This window comes from Mirounga leonina, unplaced genomic scaffold (genome assembly GCF_011800145.1).
Source record: "Mirounga leonina isolate KUSES-001 unplaced genomic scaffold, KU_Mleo_1.0 Mir_94, whole genome shotgun sequence".
NCBI classification, from domain to species: domain Eukaryota; kingdom Metazoa; phylum Chordata; class Mammalia; order Carnivora; family Phocidae; genus Mirounga; species Mirounga leonina.
In genome coordinates this window covers 39,760-55,860 of record NW_023270855.1, presented here as the reverse complement: position 1 = coordinate 55,860, position 16,101 = coordinate 39,760, and the positions used below count along the sequence as shown (strand labels likewise).

General features: G+C 45.7%; 1 protein-coding gene across 9 annotated transcripts in view; it reads left to right on the top strand.

Annotated features, from left to right (window-relative positions):
* The window catches only part of SLC41A3 (solute carrier family 41 member 3), a 108,738-nt gene that overhangs the window by 81,710 nt on the left and 10,927 nt on the right, over window positions 1-16,101 (top strand). For all 9 annotated transcript variants that reach the window (XM_034996414.1, XM_034996422.1, XM_034996423.1 and 6 more), the window contains 3 exons: window positions 1,696-1,842; window positions 4,498-4,642; window positions 5,791-5,870. In XM_034996414.1, coding sequence (XP_034852305.1) covers window positions 1,696-1,842; window positions 4,498-4,642; window positions 5,791-5,870 — 372 coding nt within the window. The remainder of the gene's footprint in view (window positions 1-1,695; window positions 1,843-4,497; window positions 4,643-5,790; window positions 5,871-16,101) is intronic.

Below are 16,101 nucleotides of genomic sequence, written 5' to 3'. Positions count from 1 at the left end.
TCTTGCAAACCATGTGCAAGTACAAGAAGGAATAAGTGGACACTATAAATTGGATTTGCATTTACACTTCTGTCCTCCATCTGACTGCTCATAAAAGCCCTTTGAGCTCAGTGTTTTGTAAGATGATGTGGCGGGCTATTTGGTGGATTCTGTTCCTTCCTGTGCTAGTGTATATAATCAGGAGGGAGGATAAAAGTGTAGAAAACCAGGAGCAGATCACAAGCTGCACTTCCCTGGGTAGGAGTGTGCTCCTGGCCGGGTACCTGTGCCAGTCTGGCCAAGGGAAGAGCAGGGCGAGTACGCCACACCTTCTGGAGAATTAGAGCTCAGGAGATGCTTGACATGAAGTCTCTTCTGAAAACAGCACCATCAGATGATTCAGGAGGCCAGTCCTGTTCCTGTGGGGCCCTGTAGAGAATGCCATTTCTAGCTCTCCATTTTACAGATGAGGAAACTAAGGCCCCGAGGGGGAGCGGAGCTCACCAGCATGGACATAGCCGGGTTGTCCAGAGATGTGTAGGAGTTCAGAAACATTGCTGGTGGCTCCTCATGTGACCTCGACGTGACTCTGCTGTAAAGCCAGGTGGTGGTGGTGGTGGTGGTGCTGGTGGATTTTAGTAGGTGCTCTCAAACTGGTGGTGTCTGTGTAGTCCCTGTGGGATTGTTACCAGACTGCCAGCTGTGCAGACTCAACTTCACTTAGAAGTGACATTTCAAAAGAGAGAAAGCAGCTATGACCTGGTCATGAAACAGGGGACAAACTGTGGCCAGTTAGTATGGCATTGAGATGAGAATAATAATTTTGTTTAGAGTTACGAATACTGGGTAAAATGTTAAAACATCAATAGCCAAGATACAAAGTGTCTTCTTAAAGACCCACACGCGACACTGTTGGTTTAAGTCCTAGGTAGTGGCCGAGGGCTAGAGGACGACACACGACTGTCGCCTCAGAGCACAGGGTCAGGATGGAAACTAGGCCCCGGGGAGGTCTCCAGTGCAGCACCTGAAACTCCACCCCCAGCCCCACTGGCAGAGGCCACCTGCTGCCTGCACCCAGTGGTGGCCCTGCTGGGCTCCCAAGATGGGCCTGTTCCCCAGAGATGCAGCCCCACTGACAGTACTTTATGCAGTCTGCACCTGCTTCCCCTTCCTTCCCACCCCCTCTCCCACCCTGGGCACCCTGTGCACCATCCTGTGGCTCTCCTGGTTCCCCTTCCCCCAGCAACTCTCCCCTCACAGGCTTTGCCCCTAACAAACCTCTCACGTTGCTAATCCCACCAAGGTACCTGTTTCCCTGGGAACTCCAGTGGACACAAGAGGCCGTGCCCTGCCCCTGGGGCTCTGTCATTCAGAGCAGTTTTGGAGTCCTCTTTCCTGCATTGAGGGGCTGTGAGCTTCATGTCTGTAGTCCCAGGTGGTGAGGAGCCCGGGAGTCTACTCCCTGCTATCTCCCCATGGGTTTGAGTGTATCCTCAAAGCTTTCAGGCTGCTCTTCGCAGCCTGTCACAGGGGTCCACCCCGCCCCCCCACCTCCCACTGCCGCAGCCTGATTCTCAGGCTCCAGCATAGCAGTGAAACTGAGTGTCAGGGCAGCCTGGCTCCAGGCTTGGTCTGTGTGGATCGAGGCATTACTGAGCAGCCTTGCAGCCACCTTCTCATCCTGTGCTTTGAGTCTCCTCTGTCTCCTGTCTGCAGGAATGCTGATGGTTTGTATAGTGATTGGCGCTCGGAAGCTCGGGCTCAACCCAGACAACATTGCCACGCCTATTGCTGCCAGCCTGGGAGACCTCACTACATTGTCCCTTTTGGCTTTTGTCAGCAGCTTCTTCTACAAATACAAAGGTAGGGGTGCCCCAGGAAGGGGGGCGGGGCACGAGCAGGGCTGGGTCTGACATCCGCACCCAGCCCACAGCATTCAGACCAGGCACCGCTCACACAGAAAGGAACTTATGGGGTCTGTCGTGGGGTCAGAAATCCTACTTTTCCCAAGGCAAAGCCTGAGGTCATTCAGCAGATTTGAGGTGTTCCCTAGCAGGTACCTGAAGCTTTCCCAACCACTCGGGTCAACAGATTCGTTGTCTGTCTCCCCTTAGGACAGGGGTGCACGAGGAGGCCAGGGAGGACTGGAGGCTAACAGAGCTCCATGGGAAGGCATTTCACATTGGACACATACAAACCACCCGGAAAGGGACTCCCAAGGAGGAGTGTCACAGCCATGGGCAGCAGCAGCATATCGTCCCTCCACAGGTGTGAGGAGCCCAGGGCTCCTCAGAAGGTGGCCCGGTGCCCTAGTCAGCAGCCGAGGGAGACAGGCACACATCTTGTATGACGGGCCCTCACGGCTAGAGGCCCTGACTCCACCAGGGGTCTCCCCAGGTGTGTCCTGGGATTATCGAGGTTTGCTCATGCCCTGGGCAGTGTAGCCAGGCAGCATCCCCCTTGCCAGATGGTTCTCACCTGCTGGGTTTTCACAGCTGACCACTCTCCTCTGAGTGTCACAGTTGTTACTTTCCACCTAAGCTGGCCACCCGCAGTTGTTTGGATCTAGTAAGTGTGGATTCTGAGCATGGTCACAACCCTGAGTGCTGGCGGGGCAGGTGGCATCAGTGAGTGGTGTGGATGGTGAAGAGGACAGTGGGGAGCGTTGGAGGAAATGCCTGGACAAAGGCACAGCTGCATCGAAGCTCCGGCTTAGCATTGCCCCATGGGAACGTGGACCCAGGACCATGAGAGATCACCCAGCATCTCCATGCTGGCATCTGAAGCATACTGACAGAGTACCTGCCACTTAGAGTGTTCAGGCCCTGGAAACCTTTCCCTCTCAGCCTTGGGCCTGGCTCCTTGCCACCCTGGGATATGCTTGCCACCAATGTTTAATGGTTGGGAGATTCTCAAAGTTCCTGTAAGTGGCAGTGAAGATCTAATAAGATGACCTAATTTTCCTTTTAAACCAAACTGAATTTAAAATAAAATTTGTGTATGGGTTCGTTAATGGAGTTTTATAGGTGTCCCTAGACCCTTCCTCTCCACCCTGCTGTACCCCTACTGAAATAGTGCATGTTTCAACACATGACTTACTAGCCGTTGAGTAGTGTTGGGCTGTCCATCTCTTGAATTAGACTGTGACTACACCTTGGGTGTGCTTGGGGGGTTCACTGGGCCTGGCGTGTACTGGATAAATCTTCACTGACAACTGTGTCACCTGTCAGTGCAGTTGGGAAGACAAGCATATGCGGGGGGATGTGCTCATCATGGTGGTGGGAAAATATGAGGTGGAACCTCTGCCAGGGCTTCCAAGTCATTCTAGAACAACTGGACTGCAAAACTGTCCCAAAAGTAGTGCCCCTATAGGCTGCTGCCTTCCAGAGTCTTTGAGACTTGCTTAGAGCTTGCTGGGCTTGTCCCTCATCTCCTGGGATGGTGAAGAGGCTGGCCACTTCTGCCATGGAGCACTTTGTCCGGAGCCCACCATGGGCACCTGTGGCCCGCCCTTCCTTGTAGTTGCTCAAGGAAAGGAATGGACTGTAATTGCCTAGTGCAGAGAAAGACAAGTGGGAGATTCTCCTAATGATGCTACTCAGAGAAAGGGGGTGTGGGGCACAGACCCACCTGCACGCCTCTGAGGGCTGAGGCCCACTCTGCAGAAGGGCATGCACCACCCTGAGCCTGAGCCTGCCCTTTGGAGGTGGGGCTAGGCGGTGAGAGGACAGTTCTAGAGAAATCTGGTGTCTTGTTCTGTGTGCATTTGGAAGGTGACACACAGAGAATAAGCAGGAAGAGTGTGAGTGGGAATGGTGCTGGTGTGTGTTGGGCCCTGGCCGGACCCCAGGTACAGTCAGGTGTCCCAGATCCAGGTGTGTTTTCATGGCTCACACCAGTGCAAGAAAATGACACGGGCATGAGTAGCTGCAAAGCTGGCCATGTTCTGGGCCCTGAGACCCATGGATGCCAAGGGGGTCACCTTGGGCTGGCCTCAGCCAGGAGCAAGATTGGCATCATTAGTTAACTCTGGCATTAGCCCTGATTTCTGCATGCTGGCTCGAGTCCTCGTGGGCCACCTCTTCACACTGTAGTCTCTCATATGCCTATCTGAGGGGTAGTTAAGAACATGAAATGAGTTTGTGCTTGGGAAGTGCTGAGCACGGTGCTGGCCCATGGTCACAATCCTATAAATGCCACCATTAATAATAATAATTAGGTTGGGATGGAAGGAGATGGAAGAGGTACTTATGTCAGGAAAATAGCAAAAAAGAGAGGGGAAGGGGACTGTGACAGGAATTGAGAACAAAGAGGAGCTTTTCCAGTTGCTTCATGAGATGGTAAATTCTTTGAGAGGTATGTTAGGTTGGTCCACTCTAAGCTGCTGGGGACAGAAGTGTCTCCTCAGACCTCTAGCGCTTTTAGCTCTCAGCCCACCCCTCATCTTTGCAACCCAGGCCATGGCCCACCAGGCCATGCTCATGTGCCCTGGCACACATCCCCTCCCTCTCCCCACAGACAATCGATACCTGACGCCGCTGGTGTGTATTGGCTTCATGGCCCTGATCCCCGTGTGGGTCCTCATTGCCAAGCAGAACCCACCCATCATGAAGATCCTGAAATTTGGGTGGTTCCCAATCATCCTAGCGATGGTCATCAGCAGGTGAGCATGAGTGAGGGCTGCCGCCAACTTCTCCCTTCACATACCACCCCTGGCTTCTGTGGACAGAGAGAGTGGCCTGAGAGCCACAGAACCTCTGGAGTGAGGGTGGCACTCATGGCTGCTGTGGGCTTCTCCACTAAGTCCTGGTGCTGGCTGAGTCATACCTCTTTATTCTTCATCTGTTTCCCTCTCACCAGGAACCTTAGGCCTTACTTATTCTGAGAGCAGCCCTATTTACAATTGCAGGAGCACCAGAGAGCCAGGCAGAGCCAACCTGGGAACATCAGATGAGTGCGCTAGTGCCTCCGCTCCCTGCCCCCTCATGGCACTGCAGGACACTGGGTCTCCCACTCCTGTGCTGCCAGAGCTCTCACTGGCCTGGACCCCTGCTTAGGCTGTAGGGAGCCCCTTACCTGCCTCTGTGAACACCATTCTACAGCATGGCTGCCGGTGGGACTTGGGAGGCTGAGGGATTATTGGCCCTGGGCCCTTCAGCTCATCTCAGGTCTTCTACCCTTGAAGCCTGATCCTCCAGAGCCCTTTCTGTTAGTAGACCTGGACAGCGGCCACCCCAGTCTTTTCTGAGGTGCTTTCCTAACTTTGAATCTCAGGGAGAAGCGGTTATGGACTAGGTGTCTTTGCTTCCAGAAAGCTCCTGGGCTCCTTATACAAACCAGTCTAACTTTTTCAGGAATGTAGCAGCAGGGCAGCCTTTGCTAAACTACAGGGGCTGGTGGGAGTGAGGTCTTGTTGTGGCATCTCTGAGAACAAGCAGCATGGGATGATACTCATGCAGGTTCCATTTTCTGCTCAGGAAACTAGCATTTCAGTTACATTTCAGGGCATGGGTCACGTGGCAGAGCCCAGCCAGCTAATTGGCCTTGGAGGGGAGTTTGTCATTTGTTTTTAATGAGCTGACATTATCTGATGGGTCTTCTGGAACAGCTGAGGCTCAGAATACAGGTGGAGAAGTGAGCGTGCATAGTGCAGAGGACACTGGGGAGACCAGCTTGGCTACAACAGATATTTTGTGTAGGGGTCAGGAAAGTGCTAAGCTGAGAAGGCAGGCTGATAAAACATTTTGTATAGAGGTGTACCAGGTCACCTACAAGGGTAAACTAACCATTTGCCCTCTACTCTCTCCCCAGTTTTGGAGGGCTCATCTTGAACAAAACTATTTCTAAACAGCAGTACCAAGGCATGGCCATATTTACTCCCATCATATGTGGTAGGTATCGGCAGCACTGTCACCTGGGGCCCTCAGTGTGCTGGGCTGTGCTGGCCCCCAGGGCCAGGGCAGTGCGATCTGACAGCAACGACTTCAGAGATTCGGCCCCAGGCCCTCAGAGGCATGGCCATGCTTCTGCTGGGCAGCGGCTGCTAGACTGGTTTTTCTCAGGTGGAAGGAGACCCTTGGAGAGAAAGCCCTGCCCACTGTTCCACCAGCTCACACCCTTTTCCTCCTAGTCACCACGGAGACTTGAGCCTTCCCGCAGAGCTAAATCCCACCTGTTGAAGGCACACCATGTCTAAGCCAGGATTTGCTGGCTCCTGCAGACGGAATGTGGCCTTCAGAACTGGGGTGTTGGCTTCTCATGGTTTTGTTTTGTTTTTAAACTTAGATTCACTGATGACATTTAAAACTCAGACATTTGCACATAAAAATCTGGATTTCTGTTTTCTCCTTAAAAAGCAAGGCTGTGATAGTACTGAATTTACATTCTCCGTGAGGTGAGAATCAGCTGCCACTGAAATAGGACTTATGCTGTTCCGTTTGCCCGAATCCCCTCCATTCCCCATTGTCTTTCACCCAGCATTTCACTGATTCACCTTTTAGGCTTAGACCCTGTGGGCATTTATGGTGAGGACCCTCTTTTAACCAAAGCTTGGTTTGTCCCCAGCTTCTGATAAGGATCTGTAAATGGGACCAGCCAGTCAGGAGAGGAACCAAACATGATAACTTACTGCACACTTTGCTTGGTCCCAGGCCCTGGTGTTCTGGGTCTGTAGAAACATGCTTCAGGGATGCCTGGGTGCTCAGTTCGTTAAGCATCTGCCTTTGGCTCAGGTCATGATCCCGCAGTCCTGGGATTGAGCCCCACATTGGGCTCCTCACCCAGCAAGGAGCCTGCTTCTCCCTCTGCCTGCAGCTTCCCCTGCTTGTACTGTCTCTCTGTCAAATAAATAAATAAAATCTTTTTTTTTTTTAATGAACATATAATGTATTATTTCTTTAGGGGTACAGGTCTGTGATTCATCAGTCTTACACAATTCACAGTGCTCACCATAGCACATATCCTCCCCAATGTCCATTACCCAGCCACCCCATCCCTCCTACCCCCCACTCCAGCAACCCTCAGTTTGTTTCCTGAGATTAAGAGTCTTTTATGGTTTGTCTTCCTCTCTGGTTTCATCTTGTTTCATTTTTCCTTCCCTTCCCCTATGATCCTTTGCCTTGTTTCTCAAATTCTTCATATCAGTGAGATCATATGATACTTTTCTCTGATTGACTTATTTCACTTAGCATGCTACTCTCTAGTTCCATACATGTCGTGGCAAATGGCAAGATTTCATTTTTTTTTGATGGCTGCATAATATTCAATTGTATATATATATACATCTTCCTTATCCATTCATCTGTTGATGGACATCAGGCTCTTTCCATAGTTTGGCTATTGTGGACATTGCTGCTATAAACATTGGGATGTATGTGTCCCTTCGGATCACTACATTTGTATCTTTGGGGTAAATACCCAGTAGTGGAATTGCTGGGTCATATGGTAGCTCTATTTTCAACTTTTTGAGGAACCTCCATACTGTTTTCCAGAGCGGCTGCGCCAGCTTGCATTCCTACCAACAGTGTAGGAGGGTTCCCTTTTCTCCGCATCCTCGCCAACATCTGTCATTTCCTGACTTGTTAATTTTAGCCATTCTGACTGGTGTGAGGTGGTATCTCATTGTGTTTTGATTTGTATTTCCCTGATGCGGAGTGATGTTGAGCACTTTTTCATGTCTCTGTTGGCCATTTGGATGTCTTCTTTGCAGAAATGTGTGTTCATGTCTTCTGCCCATTTCTTGATTGGATTCTTTGTTCTTTGGGTGTTGAGTTTGATAAGTTCTTCATAGATTTTGGATACTAGCCCTTTATCTCATGTCATTTGCAAATATCTTCTCCCATTCTGTCAGTTGTTTTTTGGTTTTGTTGACTGTTTCCTTTGCTGTGCAAAAGCTTTTTATCTTGATGAAGTCCCAATAGTTCATTTTTGCTTTTCTTTCCCTTGCCTCTGGAGACATGTGTAGCAAGAAGTTGCTATGTCCAAGATTGAAGAGGTTGCTGCCTGTGTTCTCCTTTAGGATTTTGATGGATTCCTCTCACATTATGGTCTTTCATCCATTTGGAGACTCTTTTTTTTTAAGTTTAATTTAATTTTATTATGTTATGTTAGTCCCGATACAGTACATCATTACTTTTTGACGTAGTGTTCCATGATTCATTGTTTTCGTATAACACCATTGTTTTGCTCCATGCAATATGGGCCATCTTTTTTTTTTTTTTTTTAAGATTTTATTTTTTTATTTATTTGACAGAGAGAGACACAGTGAGAGAGGGAACACAAGCAGGGGGAGTGGGAGAGGGAGAAGCAGGCTTCCCAAGGAACAGGGAGCCCGATGCGGGGCTCGATCCCAGGACCCTGGGATCGCGACCCAAGCCGAAGGCAGACGCTTAACGACTGAGCCACCCAGGTGCCCCAATATGGGCCATCTTAATACCCATCACCAGGCTAACCCATCCCTCCACTCCCATCCCATCTAAAATTCTCCGATTGTTTCTCAGAGTCCATAGACTCTCATGGTTCATCTGCCCCCTCCGATTTCATCCCCTTCATTTTTCCCTTCCTTCTCCTAATGTCCTCCATGCTATTCCTTATGTTCCACAAATAAGTGAAACCATATGATAATTGACTTTCTCTACTTGACTTATTTCATTTAGCATAATCTTCTCCAGTCCCATCCATGTTGATGAAAAAGTTGGGTGTTCATCCTCTCTGATGGCTGAGTAATATTCCATTGCATATATGGACCACATCTTCTTTATCCATTTGTCTGTTGAAGGGCATATTGGCTCTTTCCACAGTTTGGCTATTGCAGACATTGATGCAATGAACATTGGATGCTTCTTTTCACTACATCTGTAGCATCAGGGAAAGACTTTAGGGCAGTCCCTGGGACTGAAACCCAGAGCGGTGGGGCTGCGTGTGCTTTTTTTTTTTTTAAAGATTTTATTTATTTATTTGAGACAGAGAGAATGAGAGACAGAGAGCATGAGAGGGAGGAGGGTCAGAGGGAGAAGCAGACTCCCTGCCGAGCAGGGAGCCCAATGCGGGACTCGATCCCGGGACTCCAGGATCATGACCTGAGCTGAAGGCAGTCGCTTAACCGACTGAGCCACCCAGGCGCCCCTGCGCGTGCATTTTGAGTCTATCTTTGTGTGTGGTGTAAGGAAATGGTCCGGTTTCATTCATCTGCATGTAGCTGTCCAATTTTCCCAACACTATTTGTTGAAGAGACTGTCTTTCTCCATTGGATATTCTTTCCTGCTTTGTTGAAGACTAGTTGACCATAGAGTTGAAAGTCCATTTCTGGGCTCTCTCTTCTGTTCCATTGATCTATGTATCTGTTTTTGTACCAACACCATACTACCTTGATGATTATAGCTTTCTAATAGAGCCTGAAGTCCGGAATTGTGATGCCACCAGCGTTGCTTTTCTTTTTCAACATTCCTCTAACAACTCGGGGTCTTTTCTGTTCCATACAAATTTTAGGATTATTTGTTCCATTTCTTTGGAAAAAGTTGATGATATTTTGATAGGGATTGCATTGAATGTGTAGATTGCTCTAGGTAGCATTGACATCTTCACAATATTTGTTCTTCCAATCCATGAACATGGAAAGTTTTTCCATTTCTTTGTGTCCTCCTCAATTTCCTTCATGAGTATTCTATAGTTTTCTGAGTACAGATTCTTTGCCACTTTGGTTAGATTTATTCCTAGGTATCTTATGGTTTTGGATGCAATTGTAAATGGGATCGACTTCTTAATTTCTCTTTCTTCTGTCTTGTTGTTGGTGTATAGTAATGCCGCTGACTTCTGTGCATTGATTTTATATCCTGCCACTTTACTGAATTCCTGTATGAGTTCTAGCAGTTTTGGGGTGGAGTCTTTTGGGTTTTCCACATAAAGTATATCATCTGCAAAGAGTGAGAGTTTGACTTCTTCATGGCTGATTCGGATGCCTTTTATTTCTTTTTGTTGTCTGATGGCTGAGGCCAGGACTTCTAGTACTATATTGAATAGCAGTGGTGATAGTGGACATCCCTGCCGCGTTCCTGACCTTAGGGGAAAAGCTCTCAGTTTTTCTCCATTGAGAATGATATTCGCTCTGGGTTTTTCATACATGGCTTTTATGATACTGAGGTATGTATCCTCTATCCCTACACTCTGAAGAGTTTTGATCAAGAATGGATGTTGTACTTAGGTCAAATGCTTTTTCTGCATCTATTGAGAGGATCATATGGTTCTGGTTCTTTTTTTTATTAATGTATTGTAACTCATTGATTTGCGGATGTTGAACCAACCTTGCAGCCCAGGAATAAATCCCACTTGGTCGTGGTGAATAATCCTTTTAATGTACTGTTGGATCCTATTGGCTAGTATTTTGGTGAGAATTTTTGCATCCATGTTCATCAGGGATATTGGTCTGTAGTTCTCCTTTTTGATGGGGTCTTTCTCTGGTTTGGGGATCAAGGTAATGCTGCCTCATAAAATGAGTTTGGAAGCTTTCCTCCCATTTCTATTTTTTGGAACAGTTTCAGAAGAATAGTTATTAATTCTTCTTTAAAAGTTTGGTAGAATTCCCCTGGGAAGCCATCTGGCCCTGGGCTTTTGCTTTTTGGGAGATTTTTGATGACTGCTTCAATTTCCTTAGTGGTTATAGGTCTGTTCAGGTTTTCTATTTCTTCCTGGTTCAGTTTTGGTAGTTGATACATCTCTAGGAATGCATCCGTTTCTTCCAGATTATCTAATTTGCTGGCTTATAGTTGCTCTCATAATATGTTCTTAGAATTGTTTGTATTTCTTTGGTGTTGGTTGTGATCTCTCCTCTTTCATTCATGATTTTATTTATTTGGGTCATTTCTCTTTTCTTTTTGATAAGTCTGGCCAGGGGTTTATCAGTCTTCTTAATTCTTTCAAAGAACCAGCTCCTAGTTTCGCTGATCTGTTCTACTGTTCTTTTGATTCCTATTTCATTGATTTCTGCTCTCATCTTTATTATTTCTCTTCTCCTGCTGGGTTTAGGCTTTATTTGCTGTTCTTTCTCCAGCTCCCTTAGGTGTAGGGTTAGGTTGTGTATTTGAGACCTTTCTTGTTTCTTGAGAAAGGCTTGTATTGCTATATACTTTCCTCTTAGGACCGCCTTTGCTGCATCCCAAAGATTTTGAACAGTTGTGTTTTCATTTTCATTTGTTTCCATTAATTTTTTAAAATTCTTCTTTAATTTCCTGGTTGAACCATTCATTCTTTAGTAGGATGCTCTTTAACCTCCATGTATTTGAGTTCGTTCTGACTCTCCTCTTGTGATTGAGTTCTAGTTTCAAAGCATTGTGGTCTGAAAATATGCAGGGAATGATCCCGGTCTTTTGGTACAGGTTGAGACCTGATTTGTGACCTAGGATGTGATCTGTTCTGGGGAATGTTCCATGGGCACTAGAGAAGAATGTGTATTCTGTTGCTTTGGGGTAGAATGTTCTGAATACATCTGTGAAGTCCATTTGTTCCAGTGTGTCATTTAAAGTCTTTATTTCCTTGTTGATCTTTTACTTAGATGATCTGTCCATTTCAGTGAGGGGAGTGTAAGGGTCCCCCACTATTATTGTATTGTTGTCAATGTGTTTCTTTGATTTTATTATTAACTGGCTTATATAATTGGCTGCTCCCATGTTAGGGGCATAGATATTTACAATTGTTAGATCTTCTTGTTGGATAGACACTTTAAGTGTGATGTAGTGTCCTTCCTCATCTCTTATAGTCTTTGCTTTAAAATCTAATTTGTCTGATATAAGGATTGCCACCCCAGCTTTCTTTTCGTCTCCATTAGCATGGTAAATGGTTTTCCACCCCCTCACTTTCAATCTGGGGGTGTCTTTGGGTCTAAAATGAGTCTCTTGCAGACAGCATATCAATGGGTCTTGTTTTTTTTATCCAATCTGATACCCTGTGTCTTTTGATTGGGGCATTTAGCCCATTTATATTCAGGGTACCTCTTGAAAGGTATGAATTTAGTGCCATTGTATTGCCCGTAAGGTGACTGTTACTATATATTGTCTTTGTTCCTTTCTGGTCTATGTTACTTTTAGACTCTTTCTTTGCTTAGAGGACCCCTTTCAATATTTCTTGTAGAGCTGGTTTGGTGTTCACAAATTCTTTCAGCTTTTTTTTTTTTTTTTTTTCCTGCAAGCTTTTCATCTCTCCTTCTATTTTCAATGACAGCCTAGCTGGATACAGTATTCTTGGCTGCATATTTTTCTCATTTAGTGCTCTGAATATATCATGCCAGTCCTTTCTGCCCTGCCAGGTCTCTGTGGATATGTCTGCTGCCAATCTAATGATTCTACCATTGTAGGTTACAGACCTCTTATCCTGAGCTACTCTCAGAATTTTCTCTTTGTCTCTGAGACTTGTGAGTTTTACCATTAGATGTTGGGGTGTTGACCTATTTTTATTGATTTTAAGAGGGGTTCTCTGTGCTTCCTAGATTTTGATGCCTGTTTCCTTGCCCAAATTAGGGAAGTTCTCTGCTATAATTTGCTCCAATACACCTCCTACCCCTCTCTCTCTTTCTTCTTCTTCTGGTATCCCAATTATTCTAATATTGTTTCATCTTATGCTGTCACTTATCTCTCGAATTCTACCCTCGTGATCCAGTAGTTTGTCTCTCTTTTTCTCAGCTTCTTTATTCTCCATCATTTGGTCTTCTCTATCACTAATTCTCTCTTCTGCCTCATTAATCCTAGCAGTTAGAGCCTCCATTTTTTATTGCACCTCATTAATAGCCTTTTTGGTTTTGACTTGGTTGGATTTTAGTTCTTTTATTTCTCCAGAAAGGGTTTCTCTAATATCTTCCATGCCTGTTTCAATCCCAGCTAGTATCTTTATAATCGTCATTGTGAATTCTAGTTCTGACATCTTACTAATATCCGTATTGGTTAGGTCCCTGGCAGTTGGTACTGCCTCTTGTTCTTTTTTATGAGGTGATTTTTTCCATCTTGTCATTTTGACCAGAGGAGAATAGGGAATGAGAGAACAAAATGCTAACAGGATAATAACCCTGACCCCAGAAAAATATACACTAAACAAATCAGAAGATACCCTAAACTGGGGGATTAAAAGAATATGATCAGGTTGGTGAAAATAACAGCCACACACTAGATTTGGGTGTAGTTTGGTCTGTAGAAGAAATTGCCTCCCAAAATTTTAAAGGAAGAAAAACATATATACATACAAAACTAAGGGTAAATATGAAGGGATGGAATATGACTGTAAAGTTTATGAAAATTAAAAAAATTTTAAGAAAGGAAATGATAAGTTGGTTGAAAAAAGAATGAAAAAAAAAATTTTTTAAAGAATGTGATCAGCGAGCGAGGTAAGATGGTGGAGGAGTAGGAGACCTGGATTTCGTCTGGTCTCAGGAATTCAGCTGGATAGGGATCAAACCATTCTGAACACCTACAAACTCAACAGGAGATCGAAGGAAAGAATAGCAACAACTCTCTGAACAGAAAAGTGACCACTTTCTGGAAGGTAGGACGTGCAGAGAAGTGAATCCGAGGCGATATTCAGGAGGATAGATGGCGGGGAGGGGCCTCCATCCGCTGCTTCTGGCAAGTGATAGAGCTGCGGAGCACAAAATTGGAACTCTTAGAAGTCTGCTCCGCTGAGGGACGTCACTCCGGTGGCTAAGCGGGAGGTGGAACCCTCGTGGGACAGTGTGGTCTCAGGACCCTCGGGGTCACAGAAAGACCGGGGGTGCCTGAGTGTGGCAGAGCTTCCAGGTATCAGAGCGGGGAAGCCAGCTGCAGAGACGGAGCGGAGGTGCAGGCTCTCAGCTCGGGGTTGCCATAAACCGTGATCTGCGGCACAGTCTGGCCCCTGCTCCTCTAGCAGGGATCCAACAATTGGCAGATCCGGGGAGACTCACCTTCCTGACCCAGGAGGAGTGGTGCGGGAGCGCACCGCAGGGATCTGCTGGGTTTGGAGACTCCACATGGGGTCGGGTGCCAGAGATATAAATGCTCGGTCACAGGCCAGGTGAGCACGGAGTGCGGCCGGAGACCGGGGAGATGGGAGTGACTGCTTTTCTCTGGGGGTGCACTGAGGAGCGGGGTCCCAAGTTCTCGGCTCCTCCGGGGCTGAGATTGGGAGGCCACCATTTTCACTCTCATCTTCCAAAGCTGTATGGAAAGCTTGCAGGGAACAAAAGCTCCCAAGAGCAAGCCCGAGCAGATTACTTAGCCCAGACCGGGCAAGGGCAGGGCAATTCCGCCTCGGGCAAAGACATTTGGGAACCACAGCAACAGGCCCCTCCCCCAGAAAATCAGCAAGAACAGCCAGCCAAGACCAAGTGTACCCATCAATGAGAATGGCAGAACTCCAGCCTTAGGGGAATACTGCACATAGAATCCATGACTTTTTTACCATGATTCTGTAGTCTTTCAAAGTTAATTTTTTTAACTTTTTTTTTTTAATTTTTCTTTTTCCCTTTTTCAACCAACATCTTCTCAATCCCTTTTTTTAAAAAACATTTTTATTTTTCATTTTTAGAGTCATTCTATCCCTTCATAGTAGTTACCTGTGGAGCTGGAGAAAGAACAGCAAATAAACCCTAAACCCAGCAGGAGAAGAGAAATAATAAAGATCAGAGTAGAAATCAATGAAATAGAAACCAAAAGAATAGTAGAACAGATCAACGAAACTAGGAACTGGTTCTTTGAAAGAATTAACAAGATTGATAAACCCCTAGCCAGACTTATCAAAAAGAAAAGAGAAATGACCCAAATCAACAAAATCTTGAATGAAAGAGGAGAGATCACAACCAACACCAAAGAAAAACAAACAATTATAAGAATATGAGCAACTCTGTGCCGGCAAATTAGATAATCTGGAAGAAATGGATGCTATTCATCAACTACCAAAACTGAACCAGGAAGAAATAGAAAACCTGAACAGACCTATAACCACTAAGGAGATTGAAGCAGTCATCAAAAATCTCCCAAAAAGCAAAAGCCCAGGGCCAGATGGCTTCCCAGGAATATTCTACCAAACATTTAAAGAAGCATTAATAACTATTCTTCTGAAACTGTCCCAAAAATAGAAATGAAAGGAAAACTTCCAAACTCGTTTTATGAGGCCACCATTACCTTGATCCCCAAACCAGAGGAAGACCCCATCAAAAAGGAGAACTACAGACCAATATCCCTGATGAACATGGATGCAAAAATTCTCACCAAAATACTAGCCAATAGGATCCAACAGTACATTAAAAGGATTATTCACCACGACCAAGTGGGATTTATTCCTGGGCTGCAAGGTTGGTTCAACATCCACAAATCAATCAACGTGATACAATACATTAACAAAAGAAAGAACAAGAATCATGATCCTCTCAATAGATGCAGAAAAAGCATTTGACAAAGTACAGCATCTTTTCTTGATCAAAACTCTTCAGAGTATAGGCATAGAGGGTACATACCTCAATATCATAAAAGCCATCTATGAAAAACCTACAGCGAATATCATTCTCAATGGGGAAAAACAGAGAGCTTTTCCCCTAAGGTCAGGAACGCGGCAGGGATGTCCACTATCACCACTGCTATTCAACATAGTATTAGAAGTCCTAGCCACAGCAGACAACAAAAAGAAATCAAAGGCATCCAAATTGGCAAAGAAGAAGTCAAACTCTCACTCTTTGCAGATGATATGATACTTTATGTGGAAAACCCCAAAGACTCCACCCCAAAACTGCTAGAACTCATACAGGAATTCAATAAAGTGGCAGGATATAAAATCAATGCACAGAAATCAGTGGTATTCCTATACACCAACAACAAGACAGAAGAAAGAGAAATTAAGAAGTCGATCCCATTTACAATTGCACCCAAAACCATAAGATACCTAGGAATAAATCTAACCAAAGAGACAAAGGATCTGTACTCAGAAAACTATAAAATACTCACGAAAGAAATTGAGGAGGACACAAAGAAATGGAAAAATGTTCCATGCTCATGGATTGGAAGAACAAATATTGTGAAGATGTCAATGCTACCTAGAGCAATCTACACATTCAATGCAATCCCCATCAAAATACCATCCACTTTTTTCAAAGAAATGGAACAAATAATCCTA